General features: G+C 30.8%; 2 protein-coding genes across 3 annotated transcripts; both read left to right on the top strand.

Moving 5' to 3' along the window:
- The first annotated feature begins 501 nt into the window (after nucleotides 1-501).
- LOC111413852 (protein glass-like) lies at nucleotides 502-11,771 on the top strand. Of its 2 annotated transcripts, none has more exons than XM_023044972.2 (5): nucleotides 502-916; nucleotides 7,204-7,561; nucleotides 7,618-7,957; nucleotides 8,095-8,329; nucleotides 11,062-11,771. In XM_023044972.2, exons 2-5 carry the CDS (start codon nucleotides 7,329-7,331, stop codon nucleotides 11,469-11,471), a joined length of 1,218 nt encoding a protein of 405 aa, XP_022900740.1. In that variant the 5' UTR covers nucleotides 502-916; nucleotides 7,204-7,328; the 3' UTR covers nucleotides 11,472-11,771. The 2 variants fall into 2 exon arrangements, with proteins under 2 accessions (XP_022900740.1, XP_022900741.1); XM_023044973.2 differs by having other exon boundaries at nucleotides 7,639-7,957.
- A 185-nt stretch (nucleotides 11,772-11,956) lies between these two features.
- Nucleotides 11,957-18,038, top strand: LOC111413851 (facilitated trehalose transporter Tret1-like). Its single transcript, XM_023044971.2, has 2 exons — nucleotides 11,957-12,057; nucleotides 16,662-18,038. Exons 1-2 carry the CDS (start codon nucleotides 11,991-11,993, stop codon nucleotides 17,960-17,962), a joined length of 1,368 nt encoding a protein of 455 aa, XP_022900739.1. The 5' UTR covers nucleotides 11,957-11,990; the 3' UTR covers nucleotides 17,963-18,038.
- The last annotated feature ends 4,250 nt before the right edge of the window (nucleotides 18,039-22,288 follow it).

Here is a 22,288-nt window from a genome sequence, read left to right on the forward strand (position 1 = left end):
GTGGGGGAGCTTTTCGCTTTTGGGGTGAGAGCTTTCGGACTACGGCGATTGGTTGCTATGGCTTTGGACGAGCTTAAAGGGGCTTTTTAACCACGCCTCTTTCAAAACAACATCCAACATCGATCGTATGCGAGTTATATGCTAATTATTTTATGATATATTTATTCTTTTTTTAAATAAATATATTATCAAAACAATACATTTTATTATTAGTCGTAGAGATATCAACATTTTTGATAAATCAAATACTTTAAATCATTTTTTTACTAATAAATAATGTAATATTCTTCAATTTCGCAGAAAAAACGTGTATCAGGTCATAATTAGACCGCCGTTTTAACTTTCTCTCCTTTAGTTTTGTATTGGGGATCATTGATGCGTAATTAAGTAGTATCCATCGTGGCCGCGGTGTATGTGTTGGAAAGATGACACCCCCAACTAAAAGGGGGCGGAGGGTTGGGTTGTATGTTGTCCGCAGCCGTAACTAGTGAGTACGTTAATAGACCGTGTCTGTCTGTCCATTGTGAACACCACATGAGCTACAAGATGATGGGGTTGTTGTGCGAATCGCCGGTCATCCGCTATGAGCCAGTTAGGAATCGCCAAGAGCGACGACTAATGTGAATGAAAGCAGAGAAAGAAGAACTTACCAACAAATTGGATTGAAAAGAAACTTAACACAATTTAAATCTTTAAAAAATTAGAAGAAAACAGGCTAAAATATAAGATTTACATAAGAAGCTTTAATAAAACCAGCTTTTATTAGTGAAAACTGAAATGAAAAATATGTTCTGTTAATGTGACAAATCAAAATAAAAAAATGTGTTGATTGTGATGTTGTTAATATTTTAATAGTGATGATTTCTTTTGGAAGTAATTTCATTTAAAATCCATTTGAAAGGTGAATTGAGTCAAGGTAAGATTTTTTTTTGTTATGATAACTCGTTATCGCTTGGTGATCAATTGTGTTATTATTTGGTAATTAAATATTGTTATCATATCGTTGTATCATGATTATAAGTGGTTCGTAATCTTGATCTACTTGTTCAACTTAATACGATATACAATTTTAATGTTTTCTCTTTTTATCAATATTGTTGGGAATTCAATCAAAGAAGTGCAAATGTTTGTTGATTTACTTGGTGTTACGATAAAAAAGAAAACGTTCTTGACATAGATTTAAAAATATACTTGGTTATTGACAATAATATGATAAAGTAAATCGTTAACAATTATTAAATTTATTAAACAAAGTTTTGTTATTCTTTTATATACTTAATTTTAATGATTTCATTTGAGCTTCTACATTAAATTTTTAGGATGTTTGTCTGGTAACTGTTGTAGTTCTTGGAAAAGTCTTGGAAATGCTTTGAATCTCACTATTTTCGAAATCTTATTCTCCAGCCTTCGGATTCTACTTACTACAAAATAAGTCCTTATTTTCCTGAGTTATTTCGAATATACTTCTTTACAATACCAAACTAATCGTTTTATGTCACGCATCACCGCTCAGGCAATAGGTAAAAAAAATTATAAAAAATAATATTAAACACCACGGCAAATACCTTTTTTAGCATCTCTAAAAAGGAATTTAATTCATTCTTTTTACAAATTATGCCACAGATTAATTGCGGTTGGAGACTATAATGCTCCAACAACATCAATGGGGATCTTGGACATTTATAGCGAGAGGTAGAAAGTTACTTAAATCTGTAAAATAACTCTTACACGCTTGCTTCAGGATCCTACGTGTTGGCCTGCTGATACTTCAATTCTCGACGTTATCGATTAAGTTATAATAATACATAATCGATAAGTTATAAGTGGCTTTTGACTTACCATCGGATTACTCACCGTTTTTGTCACTATAAATACAGAGGCATCTATAGGATCTTAAGACCTTCTCTAACAAATAGACGCACCACTTGGCAAATACTTAACGATATTTTGGAAAGTTCATTCGACACATCTCTCTCAAAAGTTCCGGCACCTAAAAACATAGGTGGACAATGTACCTACCCAAAACATATAACTAAACAGATTAGGAAGAAAACAAATTGTCACTATGATGTTTTTTTTTGCAAAACATAACAAATACTTCTGATACTAACTACTTCATTTCTGAACTAAATAAATCTGTTAACCAAATCCGCTCAAAATTCAAAATGGTCATTGAGTAAGAAGTGATGACAACATGTGTTTACAAATTACCTAACTACACTCTTTCAACCTTATACGATATAAATCTTCCAGGACGCAGAAAAATAGATCAATTGCTTGCGGCCGAGGTTGTACAATCAAGACACATCAAATATTTGTGCTAATCAAATTTGAAATCTATTGTACATCTAATACACAATATCTGGAAAACATAATGACCATAACAAGTATCAAATAAACCTTCTTGGCTAAATTCATATACTAAGAGCATGAAATTTATAATAATCTAAGAATATAAATGTTAATTAAGCCAATACTGTTTGAGAAAGAACATGACTTTTTATTACGTCCATTATTTTCAATTATATACGTTCCATTTAATCGTAACGGAGAGTATGTAGATTTTTTTAAATGGAACACTATACATATTATCATATGATAAATATCATTAAATTTGTCCACACAACCGTATATGTTACTAACTCATAGCGTTCATAGTTTCTGAGATATTTAATTGTTTTTCCAAAATGTGTCCATAGCAGGATCTTTTCAAAAACGATGTAAAAGCGACATTTTTTCCAGTTTTGCCTTAAAACTATGTCAAATAATAGTCAAAGCCAGTAGATAAATGACAGTAACCAAAGATATTAGATACACTATACAGCGTGTTCATAAAGCTTAGTTACTTTTGATGTTTTTCAAATGGCTTTTCATAAGTTTTAAATGGAACAGCCTGTATATTGTGTGCTGGTTGAATTGCCCAACAAGTTACCTTTAATTAATGATAAGTATGTCATATATCTAACTTTAGCAGTTTTCCTGATATTTAGAATTTAAAGAATAATGCGTAATAAAATATGCGTTATTGTACTTAATATTATATTCTGTCTATTTTTATCAGTTTTTTTGTTCTTCCTTTTATTATTTGATTAATATTTTGTAATGTAAAATAATTTTGCTCCGATATACAAGATTTTAATGCGACTTGGTGATTTAATTGTTCTGCCATATAATTTACGACTTTAGGGAAAATAAGATGCACATATTAAGAGATACCTCAAGATCTTTTATACAGCGCATTAATGCTTGTAGAAGAGAAAATGGGCGGCATTTTGATCAACTTCTAAGTATTAATTAAATTAATACCTACTTGTTGAGCAACATTAATCGTTTATAGTTTGTTGCTGCGTTTCATTCAAATAATTTAGTAATTAAAAAAGGGATTTATTGTTCTGCCATTTAATTGTATTTCTTGTATTTTTATCATGTTTTGAATATTTATCTATTAATTTTTTTTTTATTGTATTTTAATATTACTGATTTACAAATGACACATAAATAAAAAAGAAAAAACAAGAAAAAGTGACAAAAAAAGGACAGAATATATTTACATTCTGTCAGTTCTTTAAGTACAATAATGACATATGACATACTTATCATTAATTAAAAGGAATTTGATGAGCAATTCAACTAGCACACAACATACAGGGTGTTCCATTTAAATAACTTAAGAAAAAGCCATTTGAAAAACATCAAAACTAACTGAGCTTTTTAAACACCCTGGATATTGTATCTAAAGGGGGGTTGGGTTGGGTTGGGTTAAATACTATCATTTACCAACTGGCTTTGACTATTGTCTGATGTAGTTTCAAGGCAAATCCTGTAATGGACACATTTTGGAAGAACAATTGAATATCTCAAGAACTATGAACGCTGTGAAATATTAACATATACGGTTGTATAAACAAATTTAGTCGTATTCATAATATGATAAAATGTACAGGATGTTCCATTTAAATAAATTTATGTACTCTCCGTTACGCTTAAATGGAACAACCTGTATAAGTGAAAATAATTTTACGTAATAGAAAGTCATGAGTCAAACAACTTTTGTATAAAATATTTTTTTGTTTTTCAAACGGTTTAGTAACTATCGACCGCCGGGATACTAATAACCCACCCTGTATATTATATAACACCACGCAATTATACAACTTTGTTTTATACTATGTCGAGGTAGCTTACGGAAATTATAGTATGTGTTGTCTATAATTGCATCAATACGGCATTAATTATAATGCTTCGAGCAATACATGAGCCTAATTAAGCTGAGGCTTTGTAGTATATGTTAATGTTAATATATTTTAGCGGATCTGGCCTTAATTGTAATACTTCGGATAATATTGTATACCGTGAGCTTTTATCTTTAATGCAGTTAATAAAGAGTAATGAAAGTAGTAGTTCATTTATCAATTTATTACAAAATATATTGCAATTCAAAATTTTTTATGCCTACTCATAATGTAGCATGAGCACGGTAATTTACCGTGTTGAATATTCTCTAAGAATGTAACTATACGTTAGCAGAAGCATCACATATGAGGATTGTTATCTCATATAATCTCTATAAATCTCTATAATCTCTAATAAAGTAGAGATTGGTGGTGAATTTCGTGGAATGCTCAAAAATTTACTCTCAATACTCGTGGTAGGGTTGTTCTCAATATCCTGCAAATTCTAGTATTCCTGTTGTCATGTAAGTTTTTTATGTAAGCGTTCTGTTAGTCTACGTTGCTATCTTGAACTTTTTGAACACGTTGAAAAAAACGTTTTGACGGTTTTAAGAATACCATCATTTTGAATGGAATTGATAAAACAAGATATAATTTTTTTCAAATTTTAAATGTGGAATTCCGACATGAAATATTAGTCAATTTTTCCTAGAAAGTAATAGTGCTAAATTTTGAAATATAATTTTTATTTCATAAAATAACCCTATCATTGAATTTTTAATGCATATACGACAAGCTCTTGATTTCACATTTTGTTCAATTTCATCCATTCTTCTTTTTTCCAAACAGTATAGATATTATAGAATTTTATATATCATGGGGTGAAATTGATCTTTTGGAGCGAAATTGATCAAAATTGAACAAACAGAAAAATCTAACATCCAAAGGTTGAGTGAGGTTAGTCGGCTTTGTCGTTGCACCCTTCCAAGACAGTATCTGCGAAATGTGATGAGAGATTATTTCCTATCAACATAGGAAGACATAGGTAAAGTTAAGGTATAGTGTGTGGCAAAAAAGAACTTTGGAACCACTTTGTGAATGTTTGAGCATCTATTCATCCATGATTCATTCTTGTAACCGTTGTAACTGCATCTATATTAGCAATGCGAAGATTAAATGATTCAGATTGTAACCATTTTTGTTGCGATCACTAAGTCTAGGAACACGTTTAAGAATTGCAAGCAAATGAAAGCTTAAATGCGTTTTATTTTTTAGAAAGCCTTACAAATATTACACACACGATTTTAAATGATACACGACCACAATATTGGAGATCCACCACCCAGTTGTAAAAATAATGTAGATAAATTATTTACAAAGAGTTTTTCTTTTGCAGAACTGTTAGTATACATAACATTTTTCTCGCACGAAATTTGTAACGTTTCTTAGTACATATTTGGTTTTGTATTAAATTTTATGATATCATAAAATGGTAGTACAGAAAGATCTCGATATAACGACCTGATACAGGAAAGGGAATGTCCGCTGGCTTGGAGGAATAGCATTTTTCATTTTAATTTTTCATATTTTTTCACGCATTTCCTTATCACCCAACATGTTGATTACAGAAGCATTGTATAATATATTGGCAAAATATTATTGAGTAGCACGACTATACTTTGTCTTTACATGCTTGGTGTTTACGAAAAAGTAAAAATAGGTAATAAATTTAAGAATTTCAAATTTGCAATAAATAATCCATAAAAACAAATCTTCAAAATAGTTATATTTAAATAAAACTGCTTGATTAGTTACATCTGTTGTTTCATCCAAGTGTATGGCAAATCAAGGAGATACACGAACTCTTTCTATTAATTGCTCTTTAATATTACCTGCCATGCTTTCAATTCACCTATAAATTGCGTTATCTGACAGTGGAATTTGTATAATTTCTTTGATACCTTTATCGCTAGGCATTGATTACACCATATTTTTTATCGCTGGTAAGATGACTTTTTTAGCAATAGCATGTAGTCTACTATTGTAAGCTATGAGTTTGTTTGATTTGTTAAATCCTGGTATGGCAATGCAGGACACGCTTCTTTGAGTATTTTATAATTGTTCTCTTCTTCTTAAAAATCCATGACTTTTTATTGTAACTCTGGGTAAATTGTTTCAACATGATTCCTTAACTTAGCTGGTTTCATAAAATTATTTACTAGTATCTGGTTGCAAATAACACTGCGATAGAATTTCAGAAATTTTCGAGAACAAAGCCTCTGTAAAATCAAAGGACAATTATTTCTATTCGAACTGTAGTGATGAAGCTTCTCCTTGGCAGTAAAAGTATTGTCCTTGGATTCAAAATATACCATATTTTGATATTGAAAGTGTCGAAACATTTTCAACATAGTCTTCGTTTTTATGGTGACTGCTGGTGACATCTTGATTCCTGGTTTTTTGTAATTGTTGAATTACCCAACGTTTCATGGCTCTATAAAGATAAATAATATGAATTAGATAAAGTACCCTGCACTTAACTTTCTCAGGTTATCAAGTAATATTGTTTAGAGATTTTTTTATCGACTTCAAAGTTTCATTTTAACTTACTGATATAAGTTAAGCATTACTAAAATATCGATTAGACTTAACTTAACTAGAGTTATTGTTAACTTTTCCGAATTCTGCAATAGTTACCAAGATCTTGTACAAATTTTCTTCTACAAATTAATTCTATCCTTAAAAATATAAAGATCATTTTATAAAATTTGTGATGAGTAAAATTATAAAGACGAGCTTCACTCAAATTCTTTATTTTTAATTGTTATTGTTTGATATTTTGAGGAATTTGTAAATGAATTAGGTTCAAAAATGAAATGTACTATATAGTGTTGTTCACTAAATTTATATTTTGATATCCTTTTACTTGTTGAATTAATTAATTTTAAGAACCCATATGAATAACGAAAATTAATTAATCCCTACCACAACAATCGATTTTACCCACCCTTCCTATGGGATAAATTTTCAGGAGATTCCGGTAAAATGGGAGGATCCCGGTAGAATTCCGATTGGTTCCCGCAGGTGCGCGGTACAAATTTTGGTCCAGAACTAGTCCGGGACTTGGCCGTAAGGACCTCCTACCTTTTTATTGAGATGGAAGCGAACTACGTCCCCAACAACCCCCAGTTCGGGCTCCAGGTGGAGTGCAACTGGACCTCTTCCGTGCCCCAGTGCCAAAGTTCCTGTTCGGCCCAGTCCTGCCAGGACGAACTTTCGTCCTGCTGGACCGAGGATATGGGATCATTTTCTTTACCCCTCGATTTGGAACCTTTACCGTCGTTATTTCCATTTTCACCCTGTTCAAACGGACAAAATTCCACATACAAGTGAGTGTCAAGTGAAAATTTGTGAAAATACGTAAATGAAAACATACATAAATAAGATGGGATAATTTTTGTTGTAGAAACGATCCTTGTCAAATTAATCAGCCGAATTTAAATCCCAGGCAACAACCCGCCGATATGGCGGACGTACTTTTATCGTTAAAACACGCTGTTGTCCATCCCGGTCAACAATTACCCAGTGATAAACTCGATCAACACGGATTGTACACTTCTCAGTATTTATTATCGCCTAATGGATATTCAACACAGAACACCGATCAAGGATTAACGCATCAAACCGCTATGTTTCCTAGTATGTCTGTTAATGTTTCAATGAATATGACTATGGGTTATCATCCTAACTCAAGTTATCCAAGTGTTGATATGACTTGTCCACAGGTAAGTGAAAATTATTTGTTTAGATATAGTCATAAAATATTATTTTTCAACATTTCTTGTTTGTTGTCCATTTTGACTGAATGAATTAGTAAAGGGGTAGTTATTTTAATGGATCAAAAAGTTCCTTTTTTTTATAGGTACAATGGAGCGCAAACCCTCAAGTTTCTTCCCCGGTTTCATACCAATCCCAAGGATTACTAAGTCCTTCGTATGGAGGTACTTATTCCTTCACGGCCGATTTCAGACCTCAACAAGAACCTCAAATGTTCACAACAACGCATCACAAACCAACAGCTTTTCAATCGCCCAGAAGAAGACATAGTATAGTTCCTGAAGATGATCCTCAAAAACCAAACGTTTGTAATATTTGTGGTAAGTAGGAAACAAGTAATTTTTAAGTCTTGCTTAAAAAATTAAAATGGAACTCTATAAAACAAGTATCTTTTTTTGCATAAATCGCAACTATACTAGAAGGTGAAATAGTATAATCTAATATGTGTTTGATACATGATAAAATCATGAGTAATATGTGGCGTCATGAGACGTAGAATTTACTAATTTAGTTAAGGCCGACACGTATAGGCTGATGTTTTTCTTGATAAAATTAGATGAAATATATCTTTAGTGTGGCTATTCTTTAAATCTTTAAGCAGTTGTCGTACTTCGATGGGTGATACGTCCGTCAGGGTAATCGTATGTCGAGTTACATAACACATGCTTTGAGGCGTATCAGCCATAGCTGGCAATGAGTTTAATATGTTTACAAGTAGCTCAATAAAGTATTTATTTAATACATCAGGATCAAAATCAATTAAGGATTTCCTTGTCGATTGATGTTAGCATTTATCATTTCCCAGCTGGCCTTTGTCTTATTATTTGATTTCTGACTAAATTGACTAGCAGAATGTATTTTAGAAATTGTTAAAGCTTTTCTGTAGTCCGATCGTATTTTATTCTTTAGGGCTAACAAGTTTTCAGTTTTATGCATTTCTAACTATAGTTCTAACTATACATTTACGTTCAGGATAGCTAGCAGTGAAACACTTGAGAAAAATGTCATGAAAAAGCTTAAATTTTTCATTACCACCCAATAAACCATCATCCAAGAATTACCAATACCAGTAATTGGTCGGATTACTCTAGAAGTATAGCTTACACGGTTTACAGGATGGATAGGCACAACAATGCCTTGGGCACAATGATCCGATAAGTAAGTGACATAGATTCTTGTTTCAAAAAGATTTAGAGAACAGTTAATGAATATGTTGTCCAGGCAGTTGTTCCACCTAGTTGCCTCGTTTATGTTTCTTATAAAGCCGTAGGAACTGAAGAGGTCACACAACCTCACTCCAGCACCATCAGACGTGCCAAATGTGACGTTGAAATCGCCGCAAATTATTTAATTTATACAAAGCTTCAGAACAGACCTTTACAAACAGACAGCCACAACATCATATGATTCACAACGGGATGCAGTTAATTCATAATGCAATTCCACAGATAATTCATTAACACACTCCAAAGTACTGCATTTAAGGTCGTTTTTACTTAATATTAAAACACCCCCACGTATGCGCTCAGATCGTGCAAAAGAAGTAGTCAAGTTCCACTTTCCAATTCTTCCGATATTACTCAATTCATCCCCACAAAGCCAGTGCTCGCTTATACATAAAAAATCAAAATTATACACGTTATCACATAAATAATAATAATGTTAACATGGAAAGCCTATAAGTATAAATTCTATATTGTTGTAGAATTGTGTTACTCCATTTTTCTTGAATGTCAACCTAGTTATGAATAATATCTTAAGCATACGAATTTTCTCGTTAACTCGCTCTTTTGGGATTTGGCGCTCCTTTTTTGACATGAACTGATCGGCTGAATCGCGAGATAAAAATTTATTTTTATTTATTTCTGTCGTAATTTAAACTTCTATAAGTCCATGCAGTTTGGTGCCATAACATAGCTCTGTTATCCATTCGCAAGGTTAACCGACAATCTTTAATTTAAAATTGAAACTGATTAAGGGAATCATCAAACTCTTAACTTCAATAATCTGAACTGTGCTCACATTTACTAAAACATCAGTTATTTGTCGCTTGGGTTCATCTATAACAGAAAAGGCTGCTCGTGTAATAATCAGTTTACGATCGTAAGCAGTTCATAAGGTTGTTCAAAAGTTAATTTCTTATTGTGAGTGGCTGTATTCGTATCATTTCTTTGATGTGAACTGGTGCAATATCTTTTTGAGTTGTATCCTATATTCTAAGCATGGTGGAACTCAATACACTTTTCGAGCGACAGCCGCAGATTGAATCTTTCGTCTACTTGTCATAGGTGCAATAACTCATTTTTTTATGCCAATGGAATTTGAAATCTAAACGACATGAAGTGTAATTGGTACGGTGTTCCATCAAGAGCCAGTACTCTACAGTACAATGCAGCATATCTTGCGGATGTGTCTGAATGGGAGGAGAGTGGAGAGGAATAGAGAAAGAAAAGGTAAAGTAGAGTTGAATGGGATTATGGATAACAGCGATATCGATGATTGTGACTGGTTAGCGACAGGGTTTGTGTTTAATTATGGTGAAGAAGCAGAAGAAAGCCGCATGCTGAAAGGCAGGGTGGTCGTCAGCATGTTTTATACATGGTGACGATAAGTCCAATTGTAAAGAATGACTTTGTTTGAATGTTTGAATCCATCCATGACTTGCAGAAAAAGGTGGCATCTTTCCAGCTCAATAAATAGATTGTGTTCTCAATTTTTTCATAAAACCTCAAAGAATTATTTAATGGTTTCTCTATTTTTTCCATTGTGAATTCTCCTACATATGAATTTTCTTGCCCAGGAATACTATATCACCTGAACTTTGGCAACTTAAGATAATTGCCAAATCGAGTCTCATTTAAGCGCTATCAAACATTATCCATCATTCTCCAATGATTTCACAGGTGTTGTTGCCAAACGATAACGTATGTAATTAATATAATAAACAAATTTTAGAAATTATTTATGTAAATCAAAAACTCACATCCAAAATAACTCCAATGTTCCACATTGTTATGTATATAATATCATATAATCTAATGTTTTGTTCCAGGTAAAAGTTACGCTAGACCAAGTACATTAAAAACACATTTACGAACACATTCCGGTGAAAAACCATACCGTTGTATAGATTGTAATAAAAGTTTCTCTCAAGCGGCTAATTTAACGGCACACGTACGAACACATAGTGGTGAAAAACCATTTAGGTGTCCAGTTTGCGATAGAAGATTTTCGCAATCCTCATCGGTGACCACGCACATGAGAACGCATTCGGGGGAGAGACCATACAGGTGTCGACAATGTCGTAAGGCATTTTCCGATAGTAGTACATTAACTAAACATTTACGAATTCACAGTGGGGAGAAACCGTACGAGTGCAAATTGTGCCTATTGAGATTCTCTCAAAGTGGAAATTTAAATAGGCATATGAGAGTTCATGGAACCAATGGGATGAATACATGACCATTGTTTTATAGATGAAATAAAAAATTAGATGCATTTTAAGATTTAAAGAAATTTTAATACAACGACGAATTTGATGTGTCCTAATCGAATCATCAGAGAGAAATTGATGTGTTATGTGTTGAAGACAAATTAATAACCAAAGATACTAATTTTTTTTTGAACTTGATAAGTATTGAGATGAGCTAGTCATTTTTTATTATAATTTTTTTTGTACATATATTAATATGTATAAGGCGATTTAAAACGCTGTATAACTATTTTTTAATAAATCAAAAATAAAATCAATTTAAAATTAAAGCATTCATTTTTAATTCAATTTTATTTGTAACTTGTTTGTCCTTCTTTTAGAATTTTGTTTATTTTAAAATGAACGTTAGAAATCGTGTCAATAGTAATTTTGTTTAAATCAATAGTACTCCATTTAAAGTATAAAGACTAAGATAAGTAATTTGCTGATAAAAATCAATTGTTCGGAAATCAGTTGCTTGCTAAAATCGATCTGAATCGGGAGTGATCATGGATGTTGAAGATCCTATGCTAGTTGAGACCAAAAAGGTCAAACAATATATTGCAGCTATTTGTGGTAAGTATTTTTTATTATTAAATAAATAAAATACAAGAAAAATTCTTCTTGTATTTTATTGTATTGAATATTTTGAACTTTGAACCAATTAAATGTTAATATTTACTTTAAACAGAAAAAATTTGAAACAAATAGTTTAGGTTTAAAAATATTAGATTTTGTTGTTAAAATAATAAAATTGTTAATAATAGTTATAGTATTACATTTGGCATAGAACTCATTATTAAGAGAATTAAAAAAAATAATAAATCGTGTTTGTTCACATCAAAAATAAAATCGTTTTCGACATAAAACAGTACTTTACTTTAAAATTAATAATATTTGTATTTTTAATCAACATATACAATATTTATTGTCTCAACTATGTCTTAACAGTATATCTACATAATATTGACCTTTTTGGTTCTATTAATATTGATAAATTTAAACAGTTCAATTAAGATTCAAAAATGACTTAATTTAGAGTATATTAAAGAAATTTAAAAATTCAGATCACAATTTGTTTAGACTTTATTGTTTCTCTCTTTACGATACCAATAAAAAGATTTTCCTCCACTTAATTTTTTTTAGTATTGAAATTTTGGACTTTGACTAATACTATTTAATTTATGGTATCTACTGTTGCATCAGAGAATTTTAAGCCAATAGATTAGATCTGAAACATAAGATTAATTTTAACGATTTATGTTGGTATTTATGTACAGTTGTAGTTAAGCTAATGTTGCATTTGTAAAACTATAAAGATTAATTATCATTGGATTTAAAACCAATACATATTTTAAATAAAGCAGTTCCGTTAAAGTTGCTAATTCAGAAATACGCAACTTTTTTGTCATTCGAAAGATAAATCTGAATTGGAATCAGATTAAATGGTTAAGCAATTTAGTGTATTATATGAACCAAATTTTATCACTCGATTGATTTATACAACATCATAATTAAACTATAAACTGATATTTACTGAATTTTTTAGTGTTGAAATTCGTTATTTGTTTTTGGTTTCTAGTGATATTGTTCGTATTGCTATCAAAACGCTATTTACTTATATACGCTGGTTCTGGTTTATAATAACTAGTGATTTTACCCTTTATAACTTAGCTCCATAGGAGAAAACGTAAGATTTTACATTGTTTACTTTGAGACATTTTGATTTTCCATTTCTACACAATAGCAGAAAAACTTATAAAACAAAAGTTGTATCAAATTTTACCATTACGCATTGCTGTGTAACACTTTTGCTCTCAGATGCATCAATGTAGAGAAATAGTCGAAAATATGAAAATTAGAAGAATTCCAAGTTTCACAAGTGGTTAATGAAGAAAATCGGTGTACCGAACATGATACAGAAAATGTTTTAGAACAAAAGTTGCAGCAAATTTTACCCTTAACATATTCCTGTGTAATACTGTTGCTCTCAGATGCAGCAATGTAGAGAAATATTAGAAAATATGAAAATTAGAAGAATTCGTAGTGTCACAGGTGGTTAATGAAGAAAATCGGTATACCGAACATGATACAGAAAATGTTTTAGAACAAAATTTGCAGCAAATTTTACCCTTAACATATTCCTGTGTAATACTGTTGCTCTCAGATACATCAATGTAGAGAAATATTCCAAAATATGAAAATTAGAAGAATTCGTAGTTTCACAAGTGGTTAATGAAGAAAATCGGTATACCGAACATGATACAGAAAATGTTTTAGAACAAAAGTTGCAGCAAATTTTACCCTTAACATATTCCTGTGTAATACTGTTGCTCTCAGATACATCAATGTAGCGAAATATTCGAAAATATGAAAATTAGAAGAATTCGAAGTTTCACAACTAGTTAATGAAGAAAATCGGTATGCCGAACATGATACAGAAAATATTTTAGAATAAAAATTGCAGCAAATGTTACCCTTAACATATTCCTGTGTAATACTGTTGCTCTCAAATGCATCAATGTAGAGAAATAGTCGAAAATATGAAGATTAGAAGAATTCGTAGTTTCACAAGTGGTTAATGAAGAAAATCAGTATACCGAACATGATACAGAAAATGTTTTAGAAGAAAAGTTGCAGCAAATTTTACCTTTAACATATTCCTGTGTAATACTGTTGCTTTCAGATGCAGCAATGTAGAGAAATATTAGAAAATATGAAAATTAGAAGAATTCGTAGTTTCACAAGTGGTTAATGAAGAAAATCGGTATACCGAATATGATACAGAATATGTTTTAGAACAAAAGTTGCAGCAAATTTTACCATTAACATATTCCTGTGTAATACTATTGCTCTCAAACGCATAATGTAGAGAAATAGTCGAAAATATGAAGATTAGAAGAATTCGTAGTTTCACAAGTGGTTAATGAAGAAAATCGGTATACCGAATATGATACAGAAAATGTTTTAGAACAAAAGTTGTAGCAAATTTTACCCTTAACATATTCCTGTGTAGTACTGTTGCTCTCAGATGCATCAATGTAGAGAAATAGTCCAAAATATGAAAATTAGAAGAATTCGTAGTTTCACAAGTGGTTAATGAAGAAAATCAGTATACCGAACATGATACAGAAAATGTTTTAGAAAAAAAAGTTGCAGCAAATTTTACCCTTAATATATTCCTGTGTAATACTATTACTCTCAGATACATCAATGTAGCGAAATAGTCGAAAATATGAAAATTAGAAGAATTCGAAGTTTCACAAGTGGTTAATGGAGAAAATCGGTATACCGAACGTTTTACAAAAAAATGTTTTTTAATATAAGACACTACTATTTTAATACTTATTCACTCCTAAGTGACCTATACTTCTTCCTAGTGACCTAAGTGTCGACCAAGATTACTTTCATGTATCATTGCTTATGTAGCAACAAATGTTTATGTCAGTAGCTAAATATTTTGGCTATAATTTCAATTCATTTGACCATCTAAGATATACGCCAAAGACTAACAAATTTGCTGTCAATAGTTCTAACATCTGTAACAGTTAATATTTTTTTATTTATTTATTTCAGTTTTTAGTAATGCGTATTACATTCTGGTCAAGCACGATTAATAAGCAATTTAAAACTAACATAATTTACTAAAGGTGATAACATCTAACAAGTAACACTAGGGATGACACACAAATAGTGTATGGAAAAATATTCGACACGTATATTGTCATTTATGCCCGATCGCCGTTATAAAATGCATCATAACTAACGAACTTTGTACATCCGTTTTAGAAGTGCCTGATGAAGACCAACATATTGGTCGAAACTCGAAACGATCATAGCACAGAAATAAATTAATATATCACTTTCATCATTTCAAATTGTGTAGTTTTTTATAAAACATTCATACCTAAATTCAACATTTACACGATGAACACAGAGTCAACACTAGCGAAATTTATCAATATTGTCAATTTTTTTTTAGTCTGACCAGTTCAAGAATCTAACAAAAAAACAGAGTTTTTCCGGGTATTTGGTAAAAAACGTGTTTGAACCAATTAATGGCAAGATCGGATGTTAATTTGCCCAATTTTGTTGAAAATAACCGTATAATCGTAAAAATAATTCTTAAAATAATCTCACTTATCTTCAAAATCGGAAAGGATGACTTTTACCCTTAATACACCTCTATACCCTCTATACACACCTTGTGTGCCAAATTTCAAGAAAATCACCGTATGGCACTTCTCTAGTGTTACTTGTAACACATATTCATAAGAATCATAAACATTTTTTAGGTTTTACTATTTGAAGTACACTACCCTTTTTATGTATACTCGCAAGACCTGCTTTTTAACAACACTAACAGCAATTGCGGAAGTTGAAATGTTTTCTTTTCTCTTCAATCGTCTTTCTACTTCAGTATTGTCAAGCACCTGGATGGCTTCGATGTTTACATGACGATATAGCCAATCCCCATCACTTTTTGCAACATTTATGATAGTTTGGTCTACGATTTCTATTTCCAGGTCCCTATGGAGGTTGCTAATGCATCAGGCTCATAACAACGACGGTTCTTAACCTTTTATTTTGAATTATAGCAATGTTATTTTGTCTTTAGTACAATATGGTCTGCATATATTAGAGCTTGTGTACAGATCGGAGTTAAGTCTTATATATAATCTAATACGTCAGGTTTTATATGATGTGATGTACGCAATAATAAAATTTCCAATAAAAAGGATTCAAAGAGTACTGAAACAGAATTGTGTTGTGAGCATATTCTTTATTGATTTGTACTTTTGATGCATTTCCAATTAATTACACGTTTTCGATGATATGTTATTAAATTACCTTGATAAGGGTTTAATCTAAAATAGATTCAGATAATGTAGTACTAGAGAAAATCTTGGTTCTTGCAAAGTTGTAACTACAATTTATTATGAGTACAAATGAAAGTTTTAAGCTTTATATACTTAAACACTACAGAATTGTAAGACAGCTTAATATATTTCTTCTAAAAGAACAAAGTATTTAGTATTTAGTTTAGTATCATATAATTTAATAGTTATACCTAAATCGTTTTTTTAATTCTTAAAAATAATGTATTCAAGATTTTTATTCCCCAAAATGTCTTATTATTATTTATCTTTTATTATAAATATATTTTTTTATTTTTTTAGTATCCCTTGGCGCAGTATGTACAGGATCAGTTTTAGCATGGACATCGCCAGTAATACCACAATTAGAAGAACAAAACATTTTAACCGAAGCTCAAAGTGGAATTGTAGGATCAATGGTACCATTTGGTGCTTTAGTGGCAGCTCTTCCAGCAGGATACTTAGCTGAAAAATATGGACGTACCAAAACCATTTTAGGATTAGTAATTCCATTTTTAATCAACTGGGTGTTAATCTTACTCAACAACGGACCTTTTATGTTATACGTCGCTCGTTTCTTCGCTGGAATAGCAGCCGGAGCAATGTGTGTTTGCGCTCCGATGTATATTGGTGAAATTTCCCAAGCTTCAATAAGAGGATCTTTAGGATCATTTTTCCAAATGTTTATTTGTGCCGGAATTTTAAGCAGTTATTTACTTGGAGCGTTTCTAAATTGGTTTTGGATGTCGTTCGTTTTAGCTTCGTTTCCGTTTATTTTTGCCGCTTGTTTTTATTTTATGCCCGAAACGCCAGTCTATTTAGTAAAACAAGGGTTAATGGGAAGAGCCGAAGAAGTTTTGAAATATTTCCGAGGCGAGCAATATAAAAACGCCGAAAGAGAGTTATTAGAAATAAATTCTTATATTAAGGAATCCCAAGAAAAAACTTCCAATTTAAGGGATTTATTTACTTCGAAGGCGAATAGAAAAGCCGTTTTATCCGGGGTTGGAATTATGTTCTTTCAACAGTTTAGCGGGATAAACGCTGTTATTTTTTACACTGGCGCTATTTTTGGTAGCGCCTCAGATGCGATATCACCCGATTTATCATCGATAATCGTTGGAATTGTACAACTTATCAGCGCTTACGTATCAGTTATGATAATCGAGCGGGCCAATCGCAAATTTTATTTGAAATTGTCCTCCGTGGGCATGGCAGTTTGTTTGATGTCCTTGGGATTATACTTTCATTTGACACATTCGAAGGTCACATTCGCGGGACTCGGCATCTTACCATTAGCCAGCATCGTATTTTACATTATCTTTTTTTCCATGGGTTTCGGACCCGTTCCTTGGATGATTATGAGCGAATTATTCGCACCGGAAATTAAAGCTTTAGCTACCGGTTTAGCTGTAATGACCAATTGGTTATGCGCGTTTGCGGTTACTTTAACTTTTCCCATTTTAAACGTGCAATTGGGAGCTCATGTTACTTTTTATTTGTTTTGTGCTATAATGAATATTGGAACAATTTTTGTACAACTCGTTATTCCTGAAACGAAGGGAAAAAGTCTTAAGGAGATACAAGAAATTTTAAATAGATAGAAAGAAAAAAGTATAATGATGTTTTTTTTGTTATCTTATAACATTATAAGTATTTATTTTTAATAAAAAAAATGTAATTTAATAATTTGTTTTATTTCAGTGTTGAATTTGTAAAAAATGGATTATGATCTATTAAATTTTATCAGATCATTTAAGTTATTGCAATATCCATTAGGGAAGCTGTTATCGTTTTAATTGGAAAAAGTTAATGAATCGCTTCGGTTTTCAATTAAATTTGTAATTTTAGTCTAATTTTAGGATGTTTAATAATTCAGATAAGATACTTTTCGTAACATTTTTCATCTCAAATACGAAATTGAGATAAAGAAAAATTAATTTTGTAATTAGTAAAAACCATGTTGAAATCGTCAAAAATAATCGGATGTGGCGGCAAATTTTGATAACAGCATGAACACATTACACAATATTATATAAAGTTAAACATTTCGCTAGAGAGATGTCTATGAGATAATTACATGGCTTAAAGAAGAAATTTTTCTTCTTAAAATTACGAAATAAAGAGATTTCTCATCTAACTTAATCCTTTGTATCCCAAGAAGTCAAACATTTTGAAACTTTGTGACAGAATTAAAACGCTATCAAAATACACTCAGTAAAGGCCTTTGGAATCAATTTTTGCATAATATAAGTTGCTTTGGCAGAACAATTTTCACAACTTCCTCTTTCTTTTGAATTTGCGCTACGACATTTTCGTGGTCGCAGTAAATTTGAATATTTATTTATCAGACCTGTAGCTACAGAACGACGAAAATCTGATAGAATATTGAGAAAAAACATATTGAGCAAAAACTAACATTTTCGCATAATCTAAGTATCAAAAAAGGTGCTAATTCAAAAATTCCTGGAAGCCGTGTTTATTGAAATTAAGAAATAAAGCTAATTTTAAATTGAAGCTTAAAGCTTTCTGTTTAAATCGATATATAATAATCGTTGGGTTGGATTGAAAAAATATTGAAAAAAAAATGTTGAAACAAAACTTACATTTTCGTATAACCTAAAAGTGTCAAAAAAGATGCTAATTTAAAAATTCCTGGAAGCCGTATTTATTGAAATTAAGGAATGAGATTTATTCTAAATTAAAGCTCAAAGCTTTCTCTTTAAAATGATGTATAATAATTAGTAGGTTGGATTGGAAAAATATTGAGAAAAAAAATGTTGAAATAAAACTTACATTTTCGTATAACCTAAAAGTGTCAAAAAAAGATGTTATTTTAAAAATTCCTGGAAGCCGTATTTATTGAAATTAAGGAATGAGATTTATTCTAAATTAAAGCTCAAAGCTTTCTCTTTAAAATGATGTATAATAATTAGTAGGTTGGATTGGAAAAATATTGAGAAAAAAAAATGTTGAAACAAAACTTACATTTTTGTATAACCTAAAAGTGTCAAAAAATATGCTAATTTAAAAATTCCTGGAAGCCGTATTTATTGAAATTAAGGAATGAGACTTGTTCTAAATTAAAGCTCAAAGCTTTCTCTTTAAAATGATGTATAATAATTGTTGGGTTCGATTGGAAAAATATTGAGAAAAGAAATTTTGTAACAAAACTTACATTTTCGTATAACCTAAAAGTGTCAAAAAAGATGTTAATTTAAAAATTCTTGGAAGCCGTATTTATTGAAATTAAGGAATGAGATTTATTCTAAATTAAAGCTCAAAGCTTTCTCTTTAAAATGATGTATAATAATTGTTGGGTTCGATTGGAAAAATATTGAGAAAAGAAATTTTGTAACAAAACTTACATTTTCGTATAACCTAAAAGTATCAAAAAAGATGTTAATTTAAAAATTCCTGGAAGCCGTATTTATTGAAATTAAGGAATGAGATTTATTCTAAATTAAAGCTCAAAGCTTTTTCTTTAAAATGATGTATAATAATTGTTGGGTTGGATTAGAAAAATATTGAGAAAAAAAATGTTGAAACAAAACTTACATTTTTGTATAACCTAAAAGTGTCAAAAAAGATGTTGATTTAAAAATTCCTGGAAGCCGTATTTATTGAAATTAAAGAATAAGACTTATTTTAAATTAAATCTTAATGCTTTCTTTTTAAAATGATCTGTAATAATCACACCTAATAACCATTTATCAAAGAGATACCTTTTTGAACAACAAAATTCAACAACACCACTTTTCACTAAACTTCTAACTTCACATCTGAACGAATAAGTTTAAATATACCTAAAAACCTAAATACCTAAAAACCCTACAATACGGATTGTAGCTTTTTATACTGATTCTTTTTTGTATAGTAGAAAGTACCGACAGCTCTAAATGAGCCGAATAGATGACTACAGTTCAAAATGAGTTTAGTTAGTGTTACTTCCAATGAGTGTTTAAAACTACCGTCGAGACACGAAGGGTTAATCTGCATGTTGAAAACGGTGGGATTTTTTTTTAGAAATGAATTTTATAGCGAATTTTGAAAATCGATGAAAATTGCAACATCGAAAATTTTATCAAAACTTCAAGTATTGCGTTCTCAAAAACGAAAGGTTATTTTTCAAACGTGTTGGTTCATTGGAAAGAGGACACTTTTATTATCATTTTCGCAAATTTTCATACTCATTTTCCAAGAAATGGATTTTATACGAATTATTAAAACTTAATCGGCGAAAATTGTAAAATTCGAAAAAATTGTCGATCATTTCAAAAATTTTTTTCTCAAAAACTAAAAGCGATTTTTCAAAACGGCTTGTTGCATTATAAAGAGAATACTTTAATTAATAATAGGTGATATCTCCACAAGGATCCGTGAAGAAATGAATTTTGTAGCGAATTTTGAAAATAATCGATGAAAATTGCAACATCGAAAATTTTATCAAAACTTCAAATATTGTTTTCTCAAAAACTAAAACTTATTTTTCAAAATGGGTTGGTTCATTGGAAAGAGGACACTTTTATTAACACTTTGGAAAAATTTCATACTCATATTCTAAGAAATGGATTTTATACGAATTTTTAAAACTTAATCGGCGAAAATTGCAAAATTTGAAAAAATTGTCGATCATTTCAAAAATTTATTTCTCAAGAATTGAAAGTGATTTTTCAAAACGGCTTTTTGCATTAAAAAGAGGATACTTTAATTAATAATCGAAAGTGATAACAGCGACAGTTTTGTTAGTAATGAATGTGATGATGTATTACAAGTCAAGAGAAAAAAACTAGACGAAACTGCAACAAGAGATTTTATAAGAGATATCGTATTGGAATTGTTACAATGAGGTTGCTAATAACAAACCTGATATAAATAAAGTTGTATTCAATGAAAAAAGTCCTAGTGGAGTTGAACTTGATTATTATCTGCAGTGTCCAACACCTAAAGAGATACTAATTCCTGTGAATGGTGGAGTACTAAGTAATGGGTTTTTAATATTTCTTATTTATTTTTAATATTCATGTTATAATTGTTATTTTGTTTAGGTTTACGTTCCTAAGTTTTTCCCTCTTGTTTTGTGTTGGCATTTAATGCTAACCTAGTTTATGTAGATTATAAATAAAAGGCGATTCAGGCTATCGCCTTGTTTTACTCCTTTATCTATGTGGAATTCTTGGGATACTTGTCCGTTTAATCTTACCTTTCCTTTCGCCTTGCTGCACAGGCTTTTAATTACTTTTATTATCTCAAAAGGCACCGTCAGGTCCAAGAACGCTAGGAAGAGTTCTTTGTCAACATTCAGTGTAACTTAATGCCGCTTGTCCTTTTTGTAATTTCGCCTCCAGTTCCTCTCTTATACGCTTTTCTATTAGTTTGGTATACATTTTTTAGTAAGTATGAGAAGAGGAAAATTGCTCTATAATTTTCGCACTCTGTGATATTTCCTTTTTTTGTATATGGGTACTGTAATATTATTCTTCCAGTTTTCAGATATGTTCTGTGCGTTCCATGTTTGGTTGTAAAATTCTGTTAGTCAAGTGGTAACTGTTGTTCCTCTTTTTTGAGCCTTTCAAATTTTATTCTGGGTTTTCCTGGCGACCTGTCGTTTTTTGCTTTTTTAAGTGCTTCCTTTATTTTCTTTTCCATTATAGATTCATGTGTCAGCTATTCCTTTGTGTCTTCGTGTTCCTCCTGTTCTTCTTCCATGTTTTCCTCCACTGTTTTGCATAATCTTCTCTCCAGGCTTCTAGGATTCCTTGTGTTGTTGTTTCAAAACTTTTTCTTTTATTTTTGATATTTCTACTTCTTCGGGGACGAAAAACGAGTCTTTTTATCGTACTCCAGAATTTTTCTGCTTATCGTTGTAGTTTTCTTTCTTTATTATCCTTTTTGCTTTATTTCGTTTCTCAATGTAGTTTATTGTGTTC

The sequence above is a fragment of the Onthophagus taurus genome, chromosome 2, assembly GCF_036711975.1.
Source record: "Onthophagus taurus isolate NC chromosome 2, IU_Otau_3.0, whole genome shotgun sequence".
Classification (NCBI taxonomy): Eukaryota; Metazoa; Arthropoda; class Insecta; order Coleoptera; family Scarabaeidae; genus Onthophagus; species Onthophagus taurus.

Excerpts from the sequence above, each read along its gene's own strand:
- LOC111413851 (XM_023044971.2), top strand. The coding sequence starts at position 11,991 with ATGGATGTTGAAGATCCTATGCTAGTTGAGACCAAAAAGGTCAAACAA. Across the intron at positions 12,058-16,661 it reads ATATATTGCAGCTATTTGTG|TATCCCTTGGCGCAGTATGT; the intron begins GTAAGTATTTTT and ends TTATTTTTTTAG.
- LOC111413852 (XM_023044972.2), top strand. The coding sequence starts at position 7,329 with ATGGAAGCGAACTACGTCCCCAACAACCCCCAGTTCGGGCTCCAGGTG. Across the intron at positions 7,562-7,617 it reads GGACAAAATTCCACATACAA|ATGGGATAATTTTTGTTGTA; the intron begins GTGAGTGTCAAG and ends TACATAAATAAG. Across the intron at positions 8,330-11,061 it reads AAACGTTTGTAATATTTGTG|GTAAAAGTTACGCTAGACCA; the intron begins GTAAGTAGGAAA and ends GTTTTGTTCCAG.